This window comes from Empidonax traillii, unplaced genomic scaffold (genome assembly GCF_003031625.1).
Source record: "Empidonax traillii isolate 1590-97213 ecotype Southwest subspecies unplaced genomic scaffold, ASM303162v1 scaffold148:size1803964, whole genome shotgun sequence".
In the NCBI taxonomy this organism is placed as follows: domain Eukaryota; kingdom Metazoa; phylum Chordata; class Aves; order Passeriformes; family Tyrannidae; genus Empidonax; species Empidonax traillii.
In genome coordinates, this window is record NW_020955341.1 from 1211923 (window position 1) to 1223032 (window position 11110).

The following is an 11110-nucleotide window of genomic DNA, read 5'->3' on the forward strand; positions in this document are numbered from 1 at the left end:
TTTTTCTAATTTTACATTCCTGTCTGTTTTTCTTTCCTTAAAAAAAACCAACCCAAATGTGAAGGCGAGTCACCCAAGGAAAACCCGTACGAGGATGTGGAGCTGAAAGGCCGTCACGCGGGCCGAAAATCCCATCAGCTCTCTGAGAATTCCCTAGATTCTTTGCACAGGATGTGGACGCCGCAGAACAGGAAATACACATCACCTCCCCAGGTAACAGCCTGTCTTTCTGTGCTTGAAGCTTATTTAAAGCTTTTGCAAGGAAATCAGTCGTGGCATGGGAGGAAGAGCAGCCGTGCTGGATGATAAAGGGTATCTGTTAAAAGAGCACGGCCGAACGCGTGAGTCGGTGCTGGGAATGCTCTTGGCAGCTGTAGCTCAGCTTCCCAGGGCTGCAGGAGCTGGTGGCCCTTTGCGCTGGCTGTGGCCTCAGGATTTTAATCAGAATCCTTCCACCGGTTGTTTGTGAGTTAAACCTGGACCTAAATCATTTGTATGGCTGCACCTCTTAGTGAATTGCCTCTGTGTTTGCTGCTTTGATTTTAAGCAGGAGGGGAAACGTCAGCTGCTGATTTTGCCTGTGTGTTGTTATGTGAGGCTTCTTGTGACTTTGCTCTTGAGAAGCATATGGTGTGGCATGTTTTATTGTAAAGTGGAGAATGCCAACTACGTCCCCCCAATAAATAAATGAATAATAAAATAATCAGAAAAACCTGAGTGTCTGCATTTAACAAGGCTGTATAAGTTGCGTTTGCAGCAAAAGATGAAAGATGAGGAACTCTGCAGACTCTTTATTTTGTGGCGAATTTTCCAAAGCAAGTCTGTTTTTTGTGAACACTATGAAGTGCTGGGTTGCTTTGTTGTTATGGGATCATTGTTCATAAGACAAAATATGATTCTCATCATATATTTAATTCTGAGATACAAAACACCATTTAAAGGAACTTCACTGTGCACTGAATCAACAGCAAATTTGCAGTTGAACAAATTGTCACAACAATTTACATTTGTCTTGTAAAAAGATCGAGAACAAAACTGAATACATTTTCTTTCACTTATTTTGTGTGTACATGAGCATCACATGAGCAGGCAAAAGAAGTATCACCAGGATTCTTGATGTGCATCCTAGCACAGCTCATGTGAAACAGGAGTGTTTTCAGCAAAGCTACTGGAAAATGAACAAGTGGAAGGTAGTAATGAGGCAGAGTGAGGAGAAACAGAAACTGCAGTCACAAAGATAACAGTTAAGTGAGAGACTTATGCTGCATAACGATTTTTTCTGGCTGTGTGCGTGTTAACAGGAACTGTGTAGCATCTAGAGGATCTAGGAGGGGGTATCCTTAGGGTAGGAACCATATAGGACCGTAGTTTCTCTGTTTAAAACACGGTGACCAAAGAATGTACAGATTTAAACAGCTTCTGTAAAGTTGTTTGGTAAATAAGTACTCTCTGGTATCTTTGCAACAGGGCTGTCTTTATTCTGGCAGCTTGTTTTGGAAATGCTGCCGGGAGTTCCCTGCCAGGAGTCAGTCCTGCCATAATTGCACTGTCATTATGCTGATATTTAAAGTGGAGAGGCACTATGAGCGGGTCAGCTCTGGGCCTGGGTAATTCTCCAATGACCAGAAATAGAAAAGTCTGAATTTCCTGAAGAATGGTAGTTTTGGCAATGATTTATCACCCAGTTTTTCCATTATAGCAACATAGCTGGCTTAGCAACATGACTTTTCAGTCATGGATGATGATAAACAAGAAGAAAGAGATCACAAGGTCATCAGGCTTCCAGTAATCATCTCCAAAAAGAATTCCTTTCATTAAAGTATAGACTGCTGTAGATTTTCCTGGTGTACTAATCTGTGGTCAGCAGGGACCTAAGAAACACTGATTTTGAATCCCACTGAGTCTTCTCCTTTCCCATTTGTTATTTTCAGTTGTTGAAGTCATCAGACGTAAAAGGAATGTTTTGTAATGCCCTTGTATTTGTGATGCAAAGCCCATACACACACAAGAAACACCTGTGCTTAATCCCAGATAGCATGGCACCGTAATCAGTAAGCCCTCTAAGCAGAAAAAATGGGACATTTATTACTGCAGGTTTATAACTTATAATAGTGCTGATAGAATATTAGCAAATGCCAATTGACAGACATTTGACATAACAGCACTTTTTCCTGGATGTGCTGGTAAAGCTTCTTTACAGTGTTTGTCTTTGGGAGGAGAAGGCAGGGACCCAGCCTGGCCAGCCTGCTGATTAAGCTTCCTAAATGCTGGGCAGAGCTGCTTGAAGGACTGCTTCAAAAGAGACCTAGTTTTTGAAGACAGATGTTACTTGGTGCTTAATCCTGTCAGTGAAATTTTCCCCTCCCCCTCCAATGATAACAGTTTTGTGTTTTAAAGGGAATTCTTTGGGAATGCAGGACAAAGGTGTAACAGCACCTCTGCATGTTGGTAGATTTTAAAACTCCTTAACACCATGAAAATACATCAAGCTTGATTTTTTTGACTTTTTTTTTTTTGTAGGAAAAAATATTCTGAATTTACTAATTTTTAATTGCTATTACATTGAATTAATATTACATTGAATTGGATAATTGCTCTTGATCTCCACTCCTGCAATTGAAAGAGATGGGCCAGGCCAGTTGGGTCAGCGTTTTGACGTCAACCAAGTCTTTAAGTCAGATTTTTAAGGCTCACAGAGTCGATGTGATGTGGGCTCAGGGAAATGCACCAGACCCAAAAGTACCGTTGCTTTCTTTGAACTTTAAAGTCCAAGATACTGACCCCTGACCCTTCATCATGATCTTAAACCCTCCCTTCACGCACGTCCCGCAGAGCAGTGGCTCACCTGGCGGGATGCCCTTGTGTAGCCACCGCTGACTCACAGAGAGCTGCCTCTGCTCTCAGTGTTGCTGAGGAGGGGGTGAGCTCAAGCTGTTCTTGTTCCTGCAGCTGCCCTCGAAGCCCAGCAGCCAGTCTCTGCGCGTCGCCAACTGGTCAGAAAGGAAGAGCCACCGCTTGCCACGGCTGCCCAAGCGGCACAGCCACGATGACATGCTGCTGCTGGCTCAGCTTGGCATCCCCTCCTCCCCTTCCAGCCTCAACGAGGACAGCCTGAGCACTGCAAGCGAGCTGCTGTCTACACGGCGGGCCAGGAGGATCCCAAAGGTATTGGCAGTGTGATCGGGCTTATGCTGAGGACAGGTCACCTGTCTGCAAGAACTCCCAAATTTCTATCCAGCCTTTAACCATCGCTGAAAGCTCTTTTTGTATCCTAAAGGAACATTCAGATCAAAACAGGAACAGTAATTCTTAGGGGCCAAGCCATACTCCTTTTAGTTGATTTTACAGCAATTCTGCTTTCCACACTCTTCTTTAAGCTCTGTGGACCAGAGCATTGCTGTGTACATAGCTTTATGATTTCGGCTACCAAATTATTAGTTATAACATGCAGCAGCATCTGAAGTGGTTTATTTCCCTATAATTTGTTTCCTGGTCTCAGGAAAATAACTATTATTGGCCTAATATGTTTCCCTTCATTTACTCACGACCTACCCCATCCTGATAACCATTTTATCTCCCTGGATTTGAAGTAAAACTTAATTTTTTGTTTTTCAAGGAGATTTCCGACTCAAAATGGAATGTGAAAAAAATCCCAAGCCACTAGATGACAACCAAAAAACTCAACAAACCTTTTCTGGTACAATAGCAACAGAGAGGGGGAGAACTGCTAATGTACCTAATTTTGGCTTGTGAACAAAGTTGAGTTTTACTCTGTATACAACTCTTTCCTGTTCTTATTAGAGAGAATATTTTAAAGCACGGCTAAAAATACTGTGAGTAGAGTGACATTTTCATGTTTCTGTCAATTAGTCAGAAATTCCGTTTAAAGAGGAAATTGCATCCTTAATATTAACTATATTTATATATAACTTAATATTAACTATATTACTTTCTTGGAATACCTTTTTTTACTGCACAAATGAGCATACATCTATGGAGGAAGTTACTATGTAACTTACAGAGTAGCTTACTACTTGTTTTTGAGTAATACTTTGACATTTTGGCTTTTAGTTTCGTACCTTTCTTTGTTTTTATTGATGAGGCAAGTATTTTCCTTATGTGAAATTATGTTTTCAGTATGTGAATGCTCATGGTTTTATCATAAACCTTGTGATAATTTCTATTTTTTTTATTACTATAACACCTAGTATCGCATGTTGCTGGAGAATATCAGGGGAGAAAATGTTAGTTATTAGAGGGAAAAGTTCAGACTCCTGTTCTGTGCCACCCCCAGTGATGCTTCATGAAGCAATACCCAAGTCCTTCAAACATCTGGGCTTTCCTCATCACAGTGCAGGCATTTTGCCCCCGTTGAAGTAGCTCAAGCAGACAAAGTGCCCAAGCAGCACAGCAAGGGGAGTGAAAAATTCCAGCAAGGTCCCCCAGTCCTGCTTCCTGATGCCTTGTGTAGTGGTTTCCTGCAGGAGTTTCTGGTTTCCTGCAGGGTTGGTGCACGTGCAGGAGCTGTGCAAGGATTTATCCTGCTGGCTCTGCCAGGATTCCCAGTGGGCAGAGCCAGGCACATGGCTGTGAGCAGCAAAATTCAGCTGAGCTTTGCTGGTGGGTTGCACGTGGCTCAGTCAGCACGTAGAGGCAAAATCCCAGATACTGCTTCAAGTGAGAGAACAAGTGAGGCTTTTAACACTTCAAAATGTTCTGGGCCAGATTCTCTTCTTCTGTTGGAGGGATTGTGAGAGGATTTGTTCCAGTCTGTGCTCTGTTAGTGGCCTTCTACTATGTCTGTGGCAAATTAGTTTATCTCTCACTGAGTTTCTCTCTCTCTGCAAGCTGAGGTGAAACAGGTTTTGCAAAATGTATCATAGTTCTATGAATAAAACTGCTATAAAATAAAATATAATATTTCTGACTCACAAGACATTATGAAGATTAATTGCATATTATGACATATTTATGACTCTCCAGAAGTCATAATAGTCTGTTTAATTATGAATTCTTAGTAATCCCAACCTCTTGTTAAAGGCACTAAGCACAAGTTATCTCATTAATATTTTCCATCATCTCAGATTTTTTTTTGGCAGCCAGTTATGATCTGCATTAGCCCTCCTGAGGGAAGTCACAATGATTACCAGGACTTAAAATTCTGGCTAGTGGTGGATAAAGCTAGCTAAAGACAGGACTAGCAGCTAACTTCAAAATACTCTTGTAGATAAGGATAAGATTGGAGACAGTAGGCACAACACCTCTGAAGTGAGGTAAGTACAGGGTGAGTTGGAAAGGGGAAGGAGGAGAAGTCCATGTGGGCCAGATCCTCAGCTGATGCCATGTGTCTTTAAAGCAGCTGGTTTACTCTGTACCTGAAAAAGCTTTAAAAAGTTAGATCCAACTCCTTGTGCTTATTTGAACACATGAAAATCTCAGTTCAGAGAGGTTCTGTGGTACACCTTACACTTGTATTCAAAATCTGAATATGATCTTCAGGTCCATGAGAGTTTGGCAAATCTGGATAAGGCTAATGGATTACTATTATTTAGAAGATGCAAGGGAAGAGAGAAACAGTAGCTTAGAGGAATGAGGTGGTAGAGGATGACAGCTACCTTTGAATCCTCAGACTCCTTGCTTTTATTGCAAATTGCTATGGGATTTTGGAAAATGGGATTTAGGCTTCTGAGTTATTTGTTTTTAAAAATATACCCATAGGTAAAGAAGTGAGATTGAAAATAACTTATTCATGCAAACGGGATTCAAAATAAAAGAAATGAAAATTCCACTTTGAAATAGTAAAGGATTTGGGGGTTCAGCTGGCGCATCATCCATGGTTAAATTGTTTATTTGGATAGCTTAATAGTCTCCTGTCAGAGAAGTGTTTAGTCTTACCAGTTCCTCATTTTCTTATTTTGCAGCTCGTCCAAAGAATCAATTCCATCTACAGTGCAAAAAGAGGAAAAAAAAGACTGAAGAAACTTTCTATGTCCAATATCGAGACAGCATCCCTACGAGGTATGATACAAGTGTTAAGGTTCAGTGAATCCATTGGAATGTTACAGGACTAACAGATTCTCTTCTTTTCTCCCTGGACTCTACTTTGTTTGGAACTTTCTTCCATGAATAATAATTACTTTCTCTCTGCAAGAGGAGAAAATGAGGATAAGCTAAAATAAATGAGATACTCAGTATTGTCTCTCCTATTAATCCCACGATCAGCCAGACTTATCAAGCTTCTGTAGTTCACTTTTCAAGTCACTTGTATCTGTAAGTTTTGTCCAAAGTTCACAGGTTTGACCTTGTAATTCTCTCATGCTTCTTCCTGGCACTAACACTGTGCTTCAGACTGCTCCAGGAAAAACAGGGACCAATAAGAAATTCAGACCATGTTTGCAGTAAGAGTGCAATGGAGCTTTAACACAAGTACCCCTCAGAAATACACCATGTTATATGTCTACTTTTGCCTGTTCACTCTAACTCAGTTTGTGGAGTTCTGGTGATTGAAGATGTCGCCCAGACAGACAAAGCTCACAAGGCTTACTTTGGCTTCTCAAGTGCTCTATAACTTTTTTTTTTTTCCAAAAAAATTAAAGTCTGAAAACAGAAGTGAAAGGGTTTAGATCAATTTTCTAAATGGAATATTCACTTTTGCAGCTTCGCATAGATGGGGGTTCAGTGCAAACAGTTGCTGTAAGGCAGAATGAATTTTGCACTTTCATCAAAATGAAGCTCTTATTCTCAAGAAAAATTGGAATTGAATCCAAGGAAAACACAATCTAAGGAGTCATTCAAACTGTTTATTTCAAGATATTTTAAGACTGAGGAGAAGTGCATGCATGGATCACAGGGCTCAGAGATGTGAAATAGGATTTTTCCCAGTTTTACCACAGTAAACTGAGTTTGTTTGCTTTGGTTTTGCATTAACTGATCCCTCTATGTCCTCTGCAGATGAGAACAGCGAGAGTGAGAGTGACTCAGATGACAGGTTTAAAGGTAAGGGATCAGCCTTCAATAACTTCTGGTCAGACCCTGTCACAGCCCTTACCAAAGTACATTCTTCTGATACTGCACATTGTTTCTCCCCACGGTCTATATTTTCTTTCCTGAGCTATGCTAAGTCCATTACTGCAGAGCTCACAAAAGTTCCAACACAGGAGCATGAACGTGGAAAGCGAGGATAAAATGAGCTGTGAGGGTCTAACAAGGATTTGGCAACTGTGTCATATGATGAAGAACAGGACCTTTGATAGGTTTGCTTTGTTAGCCACTTCACAGATGCTGATCTATTCCAGACTGACTACTGGGTGTAGACTTAGAGGGATGAGATTGGTTAAAGATGCTTTCTTGTTATTCATATGCTGCTTTTAGCGTTTGCTGTGAGCTGCCACTGGAGGCAGGAATCTGGGTCTGATCCAGCATAGTGGTTCTTACACTCTTTTATAAGTCTGCAGTCTCCAAATTGCAGAAATTCCTTTATCAGTGCACAGCACCTGCACAAACTCTGCCTGAACTAGACCAGTAAATTAGTCCTTCCTTTTCAAGAGTCCTGATACAGAAAGAGACCTATAAAAAGTTGAAGGCAGCAACAACAGATTTCATTACTAAAACCCCATAATGTTGTTAGTAAATGAGGGGGGGAGAAACCCCAAGAGTGTGGATCTGTTGTTATAAGATAAGGGGCAAGCATCCGTGTTTATCTGCTGCAGATGTTACCTGGTCACTGTTCATGCAGCAAAACTTTCTCAAAAACATTGTCTTAGGGAAATAGATTTGTTCCAGGTAAGTAGTGGTAAGAACACCCAAAATAGGCTGCATGCAACATTTTAGGGTTGCGTGGAAAAAGATTCATTGCTTCTTTGTCTACCTCTACCAGCCCAAAAGCATTTTCAATTGTCTTTGTGTCAAAAAACATAGGGGTTGATTGTTCTCATGGCCCATGGAGGAAGATAGGCAAGGTCTCACCTCCCTTGTGTTATTGGAAGGATATTCTGATTTCATTGGAAACTGGGAGGCTTTTCCCCCATTGCTGTGGAACAGAGGATCTTCATTCTGGTGTCTCACTAACCAACTGCTTCTGAGTGACCTTATGTTTACATTGATGCTCTCAGGGCATCCTCAGCCAAAGACACAGTTGTCATGTGTGGCATTACAGGATTCACTGGGGGGGGGTGGGCTCTTTGGTTTCACCTCTTGCAGTTGTGAAGTGCCAGCCAGCAGAGTGGGGCTGTCTCTGTCTCAGGGCAGGACCAGGCAGGTTATTCCTTGGGATTTAGCTTCCCTAGTTGTGCAGTCACACCAAGTGCTTTATCAAAATAATTCTTCATTTTTGTGTTGAACCAGTTATAGGACAGCTGATCATCAAGAGGTTTCCCTTCCTTTCTGGAAGGGTGTGATCAAGTGCTTATGACATCTTATTTTCCTTCTATGAGGGACAGTCTGCCTTTTGCAAACTGTGGGCAAAGACAGTGAACATAGCCTTAAGGGGTTGGCATGTGCTGCTAAGAGTTTGTTTGCCACTGCACAGAGATCCCGGTGTGAAGAGGTGGGGCAGAGCATGCAGGAAACTGGTTTTACTGAGCTGTTTTCACTTTTTGGTCAACCAGAACTGGTAATGATGTTACTGACTAATCCATCTTAGGTGTCTAGTGACAAGTCACTTGACAAAGGCATATCTTTGAGGTCTGGACGTGACCATAAATCTAAGACTGTCCCTTAATGGAATTGGCACTTGCAAAGGAATCCATGGGAGGCAATTGGCACATCTTTCCTTTTCTTCCTGTCCCCTTTCCCTGGAGATTGTTCCATGGTTCATAGCAAAAAAGCTGTGCTACATAGAGGCAGGGCACAGAACTCTTTTTCACCGATGTAAACCAGATCCAAATCAGGCCTGAGATGTGAAACCCTGGAGGCCCCAGTGCATTTGCACACCCACATAAGGGTTTATAATCTAGTCTTATGTGTGAAGGGAACACAGACCTTTGGCAGGGTAACAGTTATGAACTGCAAATTATTTCAGTGACTTAGTGTTGCATCACTTGAGTACTTGGAGAGAGTTTTGATTTATGGGTGCAATTAGTGAGGGAGAGTACCGAAGGTTTGCTAACGAGAAGGTTTGCTTTTGAAAGGAGAACATGCTTGGAATAACACTGGCAAATTGAAAGGCCTTTGTGAACGGCTTTGGCTTACACACATACATTACAGTCTCAGGTAATGATCTGTCTCTTTTTTAATTCCCTTTTTTTTTTTTTTTTTTGTTCTTTTTAATGCCAGCTCATACCCAGCGTCTTGTACACATCCAGTCAATGCTGAAGAGGGCTCCAAGTTATCGAACCCTGGAACTGGAGCTGATTGAATGGCAGGAACGGGAGTTATTTGAGTATTTTGTGGTAGTGTCACTGAAAAAGAAGCCCTCTAAAAACACTTACCTCCCAGAAGTGACATATCAGTTTCCCAAGGTAAAAGAAAAATTGTTACATACAATACATTCTAAGATCAGTAAAGTGAATAAATGGAAAAATGAATACAAATCTAATTTTCGAACAGAGCTTTCAGAATTATTCCAAAGCAGTCTGTTACAGAGTGATGGGCATAGAGAAGGTAACTGAAAACTTTCCCTGTTTTCAGATTTATCTTTTCCAGGGCTGGAGAGTTTGGCCCGATGGTGGATGCTTTAAAGATTGTGTTTAAATTCAGTTTCTAAATATTTCGCTTTTAACTCATTTTGGCTATATTAGGATTCATTCCAAAACTTGCTGAAGTCAGTGGAAAGATTTTTTTTCTGATCTCTGGAATTTCTCTTGTGCTCTTGCAGCAGAAAGGTATTTGAGTTAAGGCTGTGCTTTAAGTGGCCATTGTGCAACAAGGGAGTTTCAGGCAATTAAAAAAAAGAAAACAAAAACCCAGCAGTGGTTATTTCTTTTGTAGTAGCATCTATAAACCTGTCCTGGAGCTATGCCTCACTCTGCCAAGCACAAATAAAGAACAATCTGTTGTGCCCTTGCTCTCAGAGCTCATCAGTAGCCCTGCCCCCTGAGCAGTGCCGTGCAGCCAGAGCTAGGAGGACTGACTGAGCCTCCCTGTTCTCCCCCGCAGCTGGAAAGACCGACCAAGCAGATGCGGGAAGCAGAGGAGCGTCTCAAGGCCATCCCTCAGTTCTGCTTCCCTGATGCCAAGGACTGGCTCCCTGTCTCCGAGTACAACAGGTACCCGTCCCGGTGCTCCTCTGCTGCGCGGCGCTGATGGGGAGCATCTGGAGCCGCCACAGCCTCTGCGATGCCCAATTAAGGAAGCAGCAGTTTGAGCCTTGGCCACTTCATGATCAAGCAGCTGTATTTAATTCTCCTTTCTTTTGAAGTTTTATGCTCTTTTTTTCTTCCCTGTTCTGCCTGCCTCGCAGGCCTGTGTGGCTGAGAGGAAGAGGCTTGAAGGTTCCTCTGGGTGCTAAACTCAAAAGCATAAATGGAAGTATTTAAAATTAATCTAAAAAAGGACAAGGCCCTGCCCACCACCTGTCCCAGTCATTTTTTACCTCAGAGTGCTTGTTTAGATTTGCAGGACGCTCTTCATTTGTCCCAAAACATTGCTGTCTGAAAATTTTTTTGGAGCTGAGCTCTGCACCAGGAGAGGAGCCCTTCTAGTCGATAGGAATGACTGCAAGAGAAGGGCAAGGGAAGGGAGAGTCAGGCTTGTCTTTTCTTTTTCATTCAAAAATAATCTCAAAAATGTATAATTCCCCCCCCTCCCCCCCACATTGGTGTGTCAGAACCTGTTGATGCAAAAACGTAGAAGTAACAGGATAGGCTGAAAGTATAGAATAATGGAATGGTTTGGATTGGAAGGGGCCTCTAAGAGTCATCTAGTCCAATCTTTCTGCCACGACTAGGGACATCTACTAGAGGGACTTTTCATGATGGCAAGGAAGTAGCATTTACCTGCAGAAATTATTGTAGCCAAGAATAAATACGGAACTTTTTATAGGCATATCTATGGCACATACAACATAATCCTGTTGTATTCTGTGTTCCTTGGCTGCATTATTCAGTACATGGAAGCACCTGCACAATGAGTTATTGAAAACACTGAGAAGGAGAAGCAGACAACTCTGTGG

At 41.9% G+C, this 11110-nt stretch overlaps 1 protein-coding gene across 6 annotated transcripts in view; it reads left to right on the forward strand.

Moving 5' to 3' along the window:
* ST5 (suppression of tumorigenicity 5) overlaps window positions 1–11110 on the forward strand; it is a 175955-nt gene that overhangs the window by 121993 nt on the left and 42852 nt on the right. For all 6 annotated transcript variants that reach the window (XM_027884562.1, XM_027884563.1, XM_027884564.1 and 3 more), the window contains 6 exons: window positions 65–213; window positions 2950–3165; window positions 5922–6018; window positions 6952–6996; window positions 9274–9458; window positions 10096–10205. In XM_027884562.1, coding sequence (XP_027740363.1) covers window positions 65–213; window positions 2950–3165; window positions 5922–6018; window positions 6952–6996; window positions 9274–9458; window positions 10096–10205 — 802 coding nt within the window. The remainder of the gene's footprint in view (window positions 1–64; window positions 214–2949; window positions 3166–5921; window positions 6019–6951; window positions 6997–9273; window positions 9459–10095; window positions 10206–11110) is intronic.